General features: G+C 45.8%; 1 protein-coding gene across 4 annotated transcripts in view; it reads left to right on the plus strand.

The window, feature by feature from the left end:
* The window catches only part of LOC140913990 (SRSF protein kinase 3), a 57,332-nt gene that overhangs the window by 21,051 nt on the left and 20,480 nt on the right, over nucleotides 1–15,801 (plus strand). Inside the window, exon 6 of one of the 4 annotated variants that reach the window (XM_078853518.1) lies at nucleotides 15,568–15,655. The exons of the other annotated variants lie outside the window; for them this stretch is intronic. Within the exon in view, the coding sequence (XP_078709644.1) occupies nucleotides 15,568–15,655 (88 nt within the window). The remainder of the gene's footprint in view (nucleotides 1–15,567; nucleotides 15,656–15,801) is intronic. 4 annotated transcript variants of the gene reach the window in all.

Raw genomic sequence — 15,801 nt, forward strand, 5'->3', positions numbered from 1 at the left:
GCCTGGCTGGCACCAGGGAGAACACATCAAACTCTATGTAGAAAAGGGCCTCAGGTCCAGCATTTGCTTCGGAAGCAGCCTCCCATCCCAGGGTATGTTTATTTCTGGTATGTTTAGTGATCATTCTGTTCTTCTCTGAGTGCATGCAGACATGTATTCCACTCAGATGGGCATGCGCCCAGTGCACTGAAGCTGGAGAACTTTGCCTAACAGTACCTATGGGCAGTGCTCATGCCTTGTGGCTCTTGCCCTTCCCCTAGCTATTTAAGGATAGCAGCACCCTGACCGGTCTCACTTCCTTCTCGCTCCCTGTGGCTAGAGTTTGAGCATTCTGTGGTGCTTTACTTTACATGTTTTTTCCTCAATTTCTCTAGGAATTTATTGTATATAGTAGATTGTTAATGTGACTTAGTAGTGCTGGCACCATTCCAGTCTGACCCAGCGTGGTCGCCTGGCAGGGAGGTGTAGTATTGCAGATGAGCCCTTATTTGATCTTCCCCTCACCCAGGGTTTCAACGAGTTCAAACAGCCCTTTTAAGTGCTAACAAGCAGCTCCTTGTGGACTCCTGATGCCAGTCTGGTTTTGGCCATGGGACGTCTATTGAGTCTGGTATTGATAATGGCAGCATCAGCAATGTAGAACCGTAGGGCTAGAAGGGACGGCAACGGTCATCTAATCTAACCCCCTGCCAAAGTGCAGGATTTGTTGTGTTAAACCATCCAAGACAGATGGCAATCCAGCCTCCTTTGGAAACCTTCACTGAAGGAGGTTCCACGACCTCCCGAGGCAGTCAGTTCCACTGTCCTTATAGTTAGGAAGTTTTTTCTGTGCTTTAATCTAAATCTGCTATGGTTTGAACCTATTGCTTCTTGTCCTGCCCTTGGTGGCAAAAGAGAACAACTTTTCTCCATCTTTTTTGTGGCAGCCTTTCAAGTATCTGAAGACCACTATCAGATCCCCTCCCTTAATTTCCTCTTTTCGAAACTAAACCAGTTCCTTTGCTCATATGGCTTGCATTCCATCCCTTTGGTCATCTTTGTTGCTCTCCTCTGGATCCTTTCCAGTTTCTCTGTCCTTTTTATACATTGGTGACCAAAGTTGGACACCACTACTCCAGCTGAGATCTAACCAGCGCTAAATAGAACGATACTATCGCCTCCCGTGACTTGCATGCTATGCCTCTGTTAATGCAATCTAAAATTGCATTTGCTTTTTTTTTTTTTTTTTTTGACAACAGCATTGCACTGTTGACTCATGTTGAGGCTTTGATGTACCACAACTCCCAGATCCTTCTCAGCAGTGCTACTGCCAAGCCAGTTTCCCCCCATTCTGTATTTATACATTTGATTTTTCTTCCCTAAGTGTAGCACCTTACATTTGTCTTTGTTGAATTTCATTTTGTCGTCTATAGTCCAGTTCTCCAATTTATCAAGATCCTTTTGAATTTTAGATCTATTCTCCAAAGTATTGGCAACCTCCCCCTACCAGCTTTGTGTCATCTGCAAACCTGATCAGTCTGCTCTCTGTATCTACATCCAGGTCATTAATAAAGATGTTAGACAACACTAGACCCAGAACAGATTCCTCTAGAACTCCACTTGAGACCTCCCTCCAATCCAACAACATTCCAATAATAGTTACTTTTTGTTTGCAGTTGTTTAATTATGTATGTATTAATGGTAGTTCTGTTAAGCCTGCTTTTCTCCAGCTTACTTATCAGAATGTTATGTGGGACTGTGTCAAAAGCCTTGCTGATGTCCAGGTATATTATGTCCACCACATTCCCCCTATTCACCAAACCAGTTACCCTGTCAAAGAAGGAAATCAAGCTTTTTTGGCATGATTTGTTCTTGGTAAATCCATGCTGGTTGCTGGTGATCACCCTCTGTCCTTCAGGTATTCACAAATGTAATGTTTTAAACATTGTTCTCATAGCTTCCCAGGTATCAAAGTAAGACTGACTGGTCTATAGTTCCCCAGCTCCTCCTTTCCCCCCCCTTTTTTAAAAGATGGGCACAATGTTAGCTCTTCTCCAGTCTTCCAGGACCTTTCCTGTCATCTATGAGTGGCTCCGTGATTTCTTCAGCTAATTCCTTCTGTACGCTTGGGTTGATAGCATCCAGCTCCACTGATTTTAATTCATTCAAATTGGTCAGAAGATCTCTGACATGTTCTTTACTCATCCCAATCTGCATCTCTTCCTCTTCATTGTCTGTGGTAACTTCATTGTCTGTGGTAACTGTGGAATCATCTGGTCACACTCTATTTTTTGTGAGACAACTGATGCAAAGTAGTCATTGAGTAGCTTTGCCTTTGTATCCTCTTCCATGCCCCTCCTTCCATTTCCTGTATTTATCCCTTTGGGGTTTTAGATATCTAAAAAGCTCCTTGTGCAGCCAGATTGGCCGCCTGTGGCTTTTCTTGTGTTTCCTCTGCAAGATGTTGAGCCTCTAGTATTACATCTTTTAAGAACTGCCAGCCTCCTTTGACTTCTTTTCTTCCTAATTGGTCTTTCCATGTGACCTTGCCTACTATTTCTCTGAGTCAAAGGCAGATTTCAGCTCTGAGGTCCAGTGTCCTTGTTTTGCTGTTTTCATGTCCTCCTTTCCATAGAATCTTGAATTTTATCAAATCACAATCACTTCCTCCCAAATTCCCAACCACTTTTATGTTCTCAACTAATTCATCCCTGTTGGTCAAAACCAGATGCAAAATGGATGACCCCCTAGTTGTTTCCTCTGCTTTCTGAATCAGAAAGCTGTCCCCTACACACACTAAGAATTTGCAGGACTTATTATGTTTTGCTGCAATAGTCTTCCAACAGATATCAGGGAAGTTAAAATCCCCCATTAATACTAGCTCATGTGCGTTAGCTAATCTTACCTACTTGTGGAATGACTCATCCACTTCCTCTTCCTGATTTGGTAGTCTATAATGGACCCTCACCATAACATTGCTACTGTTCTTTTCCCTTGTTATCCTCACCCAGAAACTCTCAGTGGGTCTGTTGCTCACGTCCCCTTGGATCTTGGAGAAAATGTATACATGCTTGACGTACAGCACAACGCCACCTCCTTTTTCCCCATACCTATCCTTTCGGAACAAGCTATATCCCTCAATGCGGTACACCAATCGTGGGAGTTGTCCCACTAAGTCTCTGTGATGCCAATTAAGTCATAATATTCTTCATATACCGTGATTTCCAGTTCATCCTGATTGTTCCCCATACTCCTTGCATTTGTAAACAGGCATCAAAGATATTTTGCAGATTGCCCTGTTGCTTTTCTTTTTTCCTTTTTAATGCAGTCGTGATTTCTAGATCCTTCTCCTGAAATTAGCCACTTCCCCTTTTCTTCGTTACTTGAGCCTAGATGTGCATTGGCTGTACTTTTGTCACCATCCCCCATAAGACCTAGTTTAAAGCTCTCCTCATCAAGTTAGCCAGACAATGTCCAAAGATGCTCTTCCCAATATTTGGTAGATGGAGCTCGTCCCAGCACAGTAATCCTCATTCCTGGAATATCAGCTTGTTGTCAAAGAAGCCAAAGCCTTCTTGCTCACACCACTTGCATAGCCATGCATTTACTTCCACGATTTGATGGTCACTGCCTGGCCTTTTCCTTCAGCCATCTCCACACCATTGGCATATCGGGCAGCATCAGACCTGCTCTGCCTTTCCATTCCTAATTTCTCCTGTAATTCAGGGGCTGTCAGTTGCTGTGCCTTCTACATTGTCGTCTTCTGCTGCACTGTTGGCGCCATCTGGTGGGGTTGTTGGCTGTATCACTTGTTGGCACTGCATTACGCACCCTCCGGGGCTAGGACAGCAGAGTTGCAGCCATCTTCCTTTGTGGTAGTGAGGGGCACATTGACATGGATGCTGTCCTTGCTACAGACCCCTTCATTGGATTCAGTACTGACTTGCTTTCAGGACCCTCATGTGCCAGCTACAAGGGCGATGCCTCTCGTGATACCAACCACTCATGCATCCTTGGCACCAATGATTTCTTTGTTTGGTTCTGGACAAGGATGATAGTTTTTTTGATCTCTCAGGGGTGCGCTCCTCCATTTCCACTAGATGACTCCCAGGGCTCCTCAAGTTCTGTTGTGGGGATGACTACTTCTACTTCCCCCTCACCTTTTGAAGCACTGTTATTGATCCTTGGATCACCAGTGGTACCAGGTTCAGCACTGTTCTTGCAGTAGGGATAGGGATCCTGGCCTACAACCTATTGGCCACCAATGCTTTACCCCTGTTCCATTGGCCTCCACGGAATCCTTGGGTTGAGCCTTGGTATGGGAGATCCTGCTGTTTGATGTAGTCCAGGTCAAGCAGGAGTTTCTATCCATGAGCCACTTCTATTGCAAGTGCAGTCAGAGGTTATTCTTCCTGAGCTGGTCCAGACTGAACCTCTTGTGTAGGAGCTGCCCCCGTCCCCAACAGCCTCCATTGGCCCTGCACTCTTCTTCTTCCCCTCTGGGTGACTCTGCAATACTGGATTCTTCCTCACTGGTGCCTGAGGACTTTGTCATACCAGGACCTTCTCAGGCATATAGCGTCCACCTCGGAGATCCAAGCTGAATACGGGCAAAAGAACATGTATAAGTTGCTGGATATCGTCCAGTCCTCAGCTCTGGGGAGAATGGCTCTCTCAATAAATGAAGCTCTTTTGGAGCCTGCTAAGTCCCTTGGGAATACCCCAGCATTGTTACAGCCTGTAGCTAAGTGGTGTGAAAAGTGGTATTATGTCCCTGTCACAGGGCGGAACAAGTTTCCTTCCCCTTGTCCCTGTGCTTGGGCTGGCAAAAGAAAGGGTCTCAGACACCTCTTGCAGGTGCTTCACCCGTGTTCTTTTATTTACAGTGGCTGTACAGTCCCAATTTCCCCCAACACCGGTCCCCGCTCCGACCCTTCACTGGGTCCCCTGGCCTTTGAGACTTGTGTCAGCCATCAGAGACAGAGCCTCTATCCTCCTGCCTGGCTAGCGTCCCCACCCGAGCTCCTCCCTGGGTTTATATTTCTTCCCAGTCAGCAACCCAGCTGGTTCCACTTGGCTCAGCAGATTACACTGAGCCTGCCCTCGTTAGGGCCTGCAGCTGGGCTCCCAGCTAAGGGTCTTGGCCCATGTACCCAGCCACCCTACAGGGAAACAGGGGGAAGCCAGGTCTTTAGCAGAGCATCCAAAGGTTTTACACCTCTGCCCTGCGACACACCTCCCCACTTTAATGAGCCGCCAGGCTCAACCAGCCCCGGCCTCTTCTCGGATGGACATATTGGCCCTTTGGAGGGGGTTCATTTACCCCTGCTGTGAGTTCCTGCGGGTCCTCCCTGGGGTTTTTAGGACCTCCCTCCCAGGTAGGGGCAAGTCTCCCACACATGTCCCTTGGCCCGACAGAGTCCACACTCCTGTTCAGGCCGTGCCTGAGTGTTCCCTTGCCTCCCCTGGCCTTCTCTCTGGCATGGCTGGGTGCCTAGATACCCCAACTCCAGGGTTGGTTCCAAGGCCCCAAGTCCCTTGCCTTCCTCGGGCTCATGAGGGCTGCACTCCTGCCTGGAGGGGTCTTCGTTACCACAAAACCAACATTTGTTGGTTTCTTCCCACTGCTGTCTAGGAGTTTCTTTCACCCCCTGCCACATTCCCAAGGCACAGCAGATGAGGGGGGATTCGGGGTGCCTGGCCTGGCCCTCCTCCTCCCAGCAAAGTCCCCTCTCTTCTACCCTGGGCTCCCCGCTATCCCTTACTCTTTTCTTCTCCTTCGGTGGTCTAGGGGTTCTTGCTACTTTTGGGGGTTCCACACACCCCCACTTCCATGCACCTCCCTGATTGGGTTCTCCCAGCCCCCTTCCTTAGGATCCGACTTCCTGTCTCTCAAGAAGGGGGTCCCCAATCGCTTCCCAGTAGGACTGGGTAGGGTAATTTCTGCACTACCCCAACCTGCTGCCACCGGAAGCACCCCTGGACCTCCAGAGGAACTTGGGCCATCTGGTAGCTCTGGGTGTCCCCATGGACACACCGAAGGGCTACCTTTGTCCCCGGAACCATCCAGTGTGCCTTCACCAGACCCTTACAGACCAGTGAGCGAGTGGAGGCGGAGTCCACCAAACCCTTTCGGGGCTTCTTCCCCACCAACACGGTTATGGTGGTTAAGGGCTGTTTTACCGGTCCCTTCTGCCCCCTGGTCTACCCACAAAAGTCCACTAGCCCAAACTCCATTTGAGAGCAGTCCTGTTTTTTATGGCCAGTGCGCCCGCACTTCCAACAGGTCTGTTCATGGCTGCGGGTGGGCCCTGGGTCCATCCCCCTCTTGGGTACAGGCTCTGGTGGACTCCTTGCAGGTCCTACTCCCCTAACGGGCTTCACCGCCCTCCTGGGTGCCTCTGCCTCAATGTGCTTTTCTGTCAACCGGACTCCATCTGCTACGTGGGCCGGCTGATGTCATCGGACCCAAACACACACTGGGTCCGGGAGCCCCTGGAGAAATTGTTCCAGGATCACCTGGTCCATTATCTCCTCCACTGTCTGGCCGTGGGCCTCAGCCACCTAGTGGCCAAGTCAGTTAACTTCCGGGCAAATGCCCTGGGTCTCAGGCTCTCAGTCCAGCGGGCCATGAGCGCCATGAACACTGCTAAGGCTTCACCTCCCAGGTACGGGGCTAGCCGCAAGGCCCAAGTTGAACTCTTCCAGCCTGCTGCTGTAGCCACCCGTTCAGATGTCCCCAGAAAGGCATCAGGGTTTTCCGGTTGCAGTGGGGGAGGTTTAGGTTGGATATTAGGAAAAACTTTTTCACTAGGAGGGTGGTGAAACACTGGAATGCATTGCCTAGGGAGGTGGTAGAATCTCCTTCCTTAGAAGTTTTTAAGGTCAGGCTTGACAAAGCCCTGGCTGGGATGATTTAATTGGGGATTGGCCCTGCTTTTGAGCAGGGGGTTGGACTAGATGACCTCCTGAGGTCCCTTCCAACCCTGATATTCTATGATTCTATAGGGTCGTCCGTGGGGCCCATCTTACAGAGCCCCCACCCTGCTGTCCTGGTTCCGTCCCCACTCGCCACACTCACCACCCGCTGGAGGATCTGCTATTGGGCTGCCGACTGCTCCTTGATGAACTCTTGGAGGGCCCATTGTTGGTCCCCCTGCCACGCCGTCAGGGCCTGACTTTCCATCTGCTGGGACTACTGCAGCTCCTGCACAGTAACCAGCCATTTCAGGGTCTCCTCCATACAGGCAGCCACCGGTATCGGTGGCTAGGAGGGATCCCAGACAAGCCCCCACATGTCACAGGCACAAGTTTCCTTCCCCTTGTCCCTGCGCTTGGGCTGGCAAAAGAAAGGGTCTCAGATGCCTCTTGCAGGTGCTTCACCCATGTTCTTTTATTTACAGTAGCTGTACAGTCCCAATTTCCCCCAACACCAGTCCCCGCTCCGACCCCTTGCTGGGTCCCCTGGCCTTTGAGGCTTGTGTCAGCCATCAGAGACAGAGCCTCAACCCTCCTATCCTCCTGCCTGGTTAGCCTCCCCACCTGAGGTCTTCCCTGGGTTTATATTTCTTCCCAGTCAGCAACCCAGTTGGTTCCACTTGGCTCAGCAGATTACACTGAGCCTGCCCTCGTTAGGGCCTGCAGCTGGGCTCCCAGCTAAGGGTCTTGGCCCATGTACCCGGCCACCCTACAGGGAAACAGGGGGAAGCCAGGTCTTTAGCAGGGCATCGAAAGGTTTTGCACCTCTGCCCTGCGACAGTCCCCATACAGGACTTCAAGTGTTTTTACTCTCTTCCAACTCCTAACTCTCTTGTGGTGATGGCAGTAAACGAAAGATCAGAACAGGGGAGGTACAAGTCCATTCCAAAGGATTTGGAGTCTGAGAGGTTAGATTTGATTGTGAGGAAAATTTATATGAGTTCATCAATGTAGATGTGCATTGGAAATCAGCAGCTCTGTTATACAACTGTGGCTTTCTTAATTGGGGTGCTCTGTCCAGATTCACAGAGAAGTTGACGCAAGCCTCCCGGGAGGAATTTGAGGCTTTTGATACAGAGGCCCCTCTGGAGGCCAAGACTTCATTGCAGTCAACTCTGGACGTAGGAGATGCTTCAGTTGGAATTGTGGCATCATCTGTGACTGTGAGGAGGGCCTTGTCATTGCAGAACTCTAGCATAGCTTGTGATGCTCAGTGGATCATAGAAGACTTGTCTTGATGGTCATTTTTGTTTTCAGAAATTGACAACACTTGGCATTTGTTTAAGTAGCCCGGGGCTACTTCGCATTCCTTGGATATTTATACCCCAGCCACAAAGAGGCACCACTAGGGGAGGGAGTAGCAATGCTACTCTCAGCATTTTTGCTGCCATTCATCCTTTTCTGAGAAACCGCAGATTTTTCCAAGGAGGGTCATAAGATCACAGAGGAGGAGGTCTTCTGGATGGAATTTCAACCAACTAGATAGTCCTGCTCCAGTGTCCAGCAAGCCTATATTTTGACTTGCCTGTCCAGGGCAGCATTCTAGTTGTGACCTCCGCATCTACGTCTCCTCAGTTCAGAGACCGGCTGTCTCACTTTTACAGTGCTTGGGATGTGGTTACCATAGATAAAGGGGTCCTAAGTACCATGTGATCGGGTCATGCCATAATTCCTGGCCATTGCCCTCTACCCCATCCCTCTGCAGGGACCCCTCTCATGAGTCACTGCTCCTGCAGCAGGTCGAGAGTCTGATTGCACATGGAGCTATAGAGGAGGTTCTACAGCATCAGAAAAAGGGGTTCTGTTCCTGGTATTTCCTGGTCCTCAAATTCAAAGCAGTGATGAGACCTATTATTGACCTCTGCAGCTTCAGCAAATACACTAGATACGTTGGAATCCATATGGTCACCCTAGCAACTATCCTTCCTGCATTGAACCACAATGATTGATTTGCTGCCCTGAGCCTTCAGGATGCTTATTTCCATATAGCAATTTTCCTGAGCCACAGGAAATTTCTGAGATTTGGTATGGTGGGGTAACACTATCAGTACACTGTGCTTCCTTTCAGCACCTCACATTTTTAAAAAACACATGACTGACTGTAGTGTCAGCATACCTCAGAAAAAGAGGAATTAATATTTTCCTGAACCTGGACTATTGGTTAGTTAGAGACAAGTTCAAAGAACATGTTTTCCCAATTCACACTACATCTAAGAGAATGTTAGGAACCATTCAGAAAGAGAGAGATAATAAGACAGAAAATATAATAATGCTGCTATATAAATTCATGGTGCGTCCATACCCTGAATACTGAGTGCAGTTCGCAACATCTCAAGAAAGATACATTAGAATTGGAAAAAGTACAGAGAAGAGCAATAAAAATTATCAGGGGTGTGAAACAACTTCCATATGAGGAGAGATTAAAAAGACCTGGACTGTTCAGCTTGTAAAAGAAATGACTGAGGGGGATATGAAAGAGGTCTATTAAAATCGGGACTGGTGTGGAGAAAGTGAACAAGGAAGTGTTGTACCCGATGAAATTAATAGGTAGCAGGTTTAAAACAAACATGGAAGTACTTCTTCACACAATACAAAAATCAACCTGTGGAATTCATTGCGAGCGGTTGATGATCTGGATGCCAAAAGTATAACTGGGTTATAAAAAGAATTAGATAAGTTCATGGAGGATAGATCCATCAGTGGCTATTAGCCAAGATAATCAGGGATTCACCCCATACTGTGCATGTCCCTAAACCTCTGACTGCCAGATGCTTGGACTGGATGACAAGGGATGGATCACTAGATAATTGCCCTGTTTTGTTCATTCCCTCTGAAGCATCTGGCATTGGCCACTATCTGAAGACCAGATACAGGGCTAGATGGACCATTAGTCTGATCCATTATGGCCATTCTTTTGTCTCTTCAGTCATCTGGGAATGATATTGAACAAAAAAAAGTCCATGGTAGCACCAACTCAAAAGATTATGTTCATCGGGGCCCTATTAGAATCTACAAATTTGAGAATGTTTTTGCTGAATGAATGATTTCAAACAATTCAGCATCTATGTCTGGCACTACAATGTCTGCCTTCAACTATGGTCCATGTGTGCTTGAAATTACTAGGTCATATGGCTGCATGTACTTACATCATCCAGCATACAAGACTGCACCTTCGTCCTCTTCAAGTGTGATTGAATTTGCTCTATTGCCTAATGTGTCATACGTTGGACAGGCTTGTCTGAGTTCCTCAGAAGATCCTTATGGTACTGGACAGTTCAGAGCAACGTATGCCAGGGTGGTCCCTTTGTGCGTCCTCCCCCCAGCCAGGACTATAGTCACTGGTTGGGGAGCACATCTAAGAGTGTTAAAAGTTCTTGGCTTGTGCTCAGAACAGAAAGTTTCCCTCCAAATCAACATTCTGGAGCTCTGGGCCACTTAAAATGCCTGCCAAGTTTTAAGGGATTACATATGGGGCACACTGCCTCATATACTCAGTAACGCTACCACCGCAATACTATATGAACAAGCCGGGAGGAACCTCCTCCAACCAACTGTGTCAGGAAGCAATAAAGTTACGACAGTTCTTCATCAGGGAGAGCATTGTTCCCACAACAGCTCACTTACCTGGGGTCCAGACTCACTTGGCTGATCACCTCAGCAGGAATTTCTCCCACAATCACATGTAGTCTCTGAAGTCCAGGGTGCTGAGTCCATCTTTGCAGAATGGGGCATTCCAACTATCAATCTGTTTGCGATGAGACACAACAAGGAGTGCCACCATTTTTGCTCTCAAGTGGGTCTCGATACAGATTCCCTAAGTGACACCGTCCACCTCAAATGTGGGGGTCTCCTTTGAGGTACGTCTTCTCTCTAATCCCAGAGGTCATTCTCACGCTAAAGCAGAATCATACCAAACTTATTCTTATTGCTATAGCTTGGCTCAGGCAATGTTAGCCCTCCAACGTACTGGTTTATTGGTTTGACCTCCCATATCGCTGCCTCTTCATCCCAACTTACTAACTCAGCACTATGATCAAGTTTTGCTTCCAGCAGTCACCCCTCTTCATCTCATGATGTGGATGCTTCATGGCTAGATGAGGAGGAAGGATATTTGGAAGGCGTTGCTTTGCTGTGGGTTAACAGCAGGAAAACCTCTAGTAGGGTAATCAAGTGGAAGTGTTTTTCAGCTTGGTCGCTTGCTTGGGGAAGCCAGCTGATGCTTGCCTGTATTCAGGACATTTTAGCATACCTATTGTACTTTGAGTCTTCTAGTCTCTCACTCAGTTCATCGTGGGTTCATTTCAAATCTTGCCATTTCATCTGCCTATCTGAGATCAGCCACTTTTCTTGAACCCCATGGTGGTTAGGTTTCTAAGGGATCATTTGTCTCTATCCACCTGTGAAAGAGCCAGTTCCCTTGTGGGACCGTAATATTGTCCTGGCTCCCCCCATGGGTACTCCTTTCGAGCCCCAGCAACCTGTTCTCTGTCCCTCCTGTGCCAGAAGACAGGCTTCCTTATAGTTGCAGCAGCATTATGCAAGCTGCAGGCCTTAATGGCACAGCCCCCATGCACAGGTTTTCAAGGACAGTGTGGCCCTGGAGCAGCAGCCACTTTTTTGTCAAAAGTGGATTCTCAGTTTCACCTTAACCAAAGGATTTATTTTCTAGAGTTCATTCCTAAACTGGACTCCAGCACAAATGAACAGTGTCTTCAGATGTTGGATATGAGGCAACACTTGCCATCCTACCTAGACAGAACTAAACCTTTTCAAGCATTGCCTCATTTGTTTATTTCCTATGTGGATTGAAGGAGGGGGGTCAGGTGGTCTCTGTGAAAACCATTCCAAATTCATAAATTCTTGCATTACACCAGCATCTGAAGTGGCTCAGACCATGCCTCCACAGAGATTGTGAGCTCATTTGACGAGGGCCTTAGCAACGGCAGTAGTATTCCTCAGTGATATTTCAATATTGGACATTTGCAGGGCGGCTACCTGGTCATCTAAACATACTTTTACTGCATCTAGATCTGATGCAAACTTTAGGAAGGCAATCCTGCAGTCACTGCTTAGGCAGATTGTGAGCTCCACCTCCTATGAGAACTGCTTGTGAGTCACTTGAATGGAAAATACATCTGCACGCATGTCTCAAAGAACAACAGTTACAATACCAGTAAGTAACCATCCTTTACGCTGGGTGCTGCCGGAAACACAGACCATCTCTCAGTGCACTATAACACTAATTATCCTGAGTTGTTGAGTATCTTGGTGGTGGTTCTCCTCCTGATGCTTCCTCTTCCTCCATCCCGTAGTCTTTACTCTCACTATTCACAGGGTGAGCTGAGCTGTTCCACTCTGGCCTCATTCCTGCAAGCTGCTCTAGATATCCAATAAAACAAACTGAGGGAGAGCCTCAGGGTGGAGGATCTCCACCTTTGCAACAGGAAAAGGTGGAAACATTGCTCCAGCTCATCAAAGGTATTTAGGTGCCTAAATGGAAGATCTGGGTCATTGTCTTTAAATGAAAAGCTCGTCTGGGAAGGGGGGTATTCTGTGTTTGTACAGTACCTAGCACAATGGTCTCCTAGGCACTATGGCAATACAAATAATTTATAACTTTTGCAAAAAGTGTATAATGCAGCAAAAAGTATAACAAGACACTAAGCATGTAGCCTGAGTTTCTTTGTGTGCTCATGCATATCTCATCCATTAAAGTTGCACCTATTAGTGATGTCACTAATTGTTCCTGAAGATAACCTGAACTTTTAGGTCTGTGGTGGTGGTGACAAGTCTTAGGACTTGTCTACGTTCAGAAGTTGCACCAGTTAATTTAAATTGGCTTAGTTAAACCAGTGCAACTTTTTGTCTGGACTTTATGGTATTGGTTTAGTTTGGGCTGGTAAATTTACAGGCCTAGAGTTAAGCTGATATAAGACAGGTTTATAGTGATATGAGTCCACCCACAAAGTTGCAACAACTTAATTATATTGGTATAAAATCGCCCCTTTAGGTATATTGATATAACTTTGTTTGTAGACGTGGTCTTAGTCTTAACTTAGAAATAGTTTTGTTTGAAATCCCTTTCTGTTTAGCAGCGTAGCAGACCATAATTCTCCAGTACTAGGTCTGAGAGATGTTACAAGTAGGGCTGTCAATTAATCGCAGTGAACTCACGCGATTAACTCAAAAAAATTAATCGTGATTAATTGCACTGTTAAAATATAGAATACCAATTGAAATGTATTAAATTTTTTGATGTTTTTCTACATTTTTAAATATCAATTTCAGTTACACCACAGAATACAAAGTTTACAGTGCTCATTTTATATTATTTTTATTACAAATATTTGCATTGTAAAAATGATAAAAGAAATAGTATTTTTCAATTCACCTCTTACAAGTACTGTCATGCAATCTCTTTATCATGAAAGTACAACGTACAAATGTGTAGGGGTTTTTGTTACATAACTGCACTCAAAAACAAAACAATGTAAAACTTTAGAGCCTACCAAGTCCACTCAGTCCTACTTCTTGTTCAGCCAATTGCTAAAAGAAACAAATTTGTTTACATTTATGGGAGATAATGCTGCCTGCTTCTTGTTTACAGTAGCACCTGAAAGTGAGAACAGGCGTTTGCATGGCACTGTGGTAGCCGGTGTCGCAAGATATTTACATGCCAGGTACGCTAAAGATTCATATGTCCTTTATGGTTCAGCCATCGTTCCAGAGGACATGCTTCCATGCTGATGACGCTCATTAAAAGAATAATGCGTTAATTAAATTTGTGACTGAACTCCTTGGGGGAGAATTGTATGTCTCCAGCTCTGTTTTACCCGCATTCTGCCATATATTTCATATTATAGCAGTCTCAGATGATGACCCAGCACATGTTGTTCGTTTTAAGAACACTTCCACGGCAAGTCTGACAAAATGCAAAGAAGATACCAATGTAAAATCTCTAAAGATAGCTACAGCACTCAACCCAAGATTTAAGAATTTGAAGTGCTTTCCAAATTCTGAGAGGGATGAGGTGTGGCGCATGCTTTCAGAAGTCTTAAAATAGCAACACTCTGATGCAGAAACTACAGAACCTAAATCACCAAAAACGAAAATCAACCTTGTGCTGGTGACATTTGACTCAGTTGATGAAAATGAACATGCGTTGGTCCACACTGCTCTGGATTGTTATCAAGCAGAACCCGTCATCAGCATGGGCGCATGACCTCTGAATGGTGGTTGAAGCATGAAGGGACATATTAATCTTTAGCGCATCTGGCATGTAAATATCTTGCGACACCAGCTACCACAGTGCCATGCAAACGCCTGTTCTCACTTTCAGGTGCTATTGTAAACAAGAAGCAGGCAGCATTATCTCCCATAAATGTAAACAAATTTGTTTCTTTTAGCGATTGGCTGAATAAGAAGTAGGACTGAGTGGACTTGGTAGGCTCTAAAGTTTTACATTGTTTTATTTTTGAATGCAGGGTTTTTTGTACATAATTCTACATTTGTAAATTAAACTTTCATGATGAAGAGATTGCCCCACGGTGCTTGTATTAGGTGAAATGAAATACTTTTTTACAGTGCAAATATTTGTAATAAAAAATAAATAGAAAGTGAGCTACTGTACACTTTGTATTCTGTGTTGTAATTGAAATCAATATATTTGAAAATGTGGAAAACAAAAAAAAATTAAATAAATGGTATTCTAGTCATCTTTTTAATCGCGCAACAGCTCTAATTACAAGAAAATATTTAGGGGAGCTATAAGTTTCTAAAAGGAAACATGCCAACATGCTGACATATTTTTCACTGGACTAACAGAATTTGTTATACCCAGATGATGGGCCAAAAATTCTAATCTTCAGGTTCTTGAAGTGATACGATTTTTATTATTTGTTACCTGCACTGCAGTAGTTTCTAGATATCTCATCCTCATTGTGCTAGGTGCTGTACAAACAAACAACAAAGAGATGGTCCCTGCCCCAACGAGCTTACAATATAAACATAAGCCAAGAGAGAACAACTGGATGGGGGTACACAAACAAGGAAATAATGAGACAATTCTGATGAGCATGATAAGCTGTGGTCATGTGGAAAAACAACCTTTCCATATATGTGGGAAATACCCTTGGAAGGGAGTCAGTTGTGATGGCTTTAGTGGTGGTAAGTACCCCAGAGGGGGATTGTCAGGAAATATCTGAGCTGATCAGACAGCTAGGCTATTTATGGGGAATTGTGTCTACCCTTCACCTGGGATACAGCTGGATAATTATGAGGAAATTCACCATCAGGGATTGGACTCTGCTAATGTAATTGGAGTTGGGTTTGTTCAATTCTCTCATTGTTGGGTTTCACCAAAAGAACATACATGAAAGCATCCAAATTAAGCAACCATCCACAAACAAAATACCCCAAGCAGAGCTATTAGCCTCAAAAAAGTGGAGACTTACTATAGAATCCTCTAGGGACCTTGATATAGATTTTTACATGGAAGAGGCTCAGATATTATGGTGGTGGATGGCAGGATAAAAATGCAGAGAGTGAGAGAGAGACCCGATACATGTATTCCACTAAATAAGAGGGTTGTTTTTTTTTGACCACTCTCAGGTGAGCAGCATGAAGAAGAAGGACCGGGCAGGGAAGAATATTATCCATTGTTTAGATGACTTTAAAATGATTGGAGCAAATGGCTTCCATATCCTTCAGCTAAGAATAGTGGCTTTCTCTGTTTGCAATGCCATCAGCCAGACAGAATGCTATGCTGTTGAAAAGACTGGCTGTGTCCGTGTGGGAGGGATGGGCCTGGAATTGGGAGCAAGGGGCCAGCCTGGGGTATGTAGA

The sequence above is a fragment of the Lepidochelys kempii genome, chromosome 7 (assembly GCF_965140285.1).
Source record: "Lepidochelys kempii isolate rLepKem1 chromosome 7, rLepKem1.hap1, whole genome shotgun sequence".
In the NCBI taxonomy this organism is placed as follows: domain Eukaryota; kingdom Metazoa; phylum Chordata; order Testudines; family Cheloniidae; genus Lepidochelys; species Lepidochelys kempii.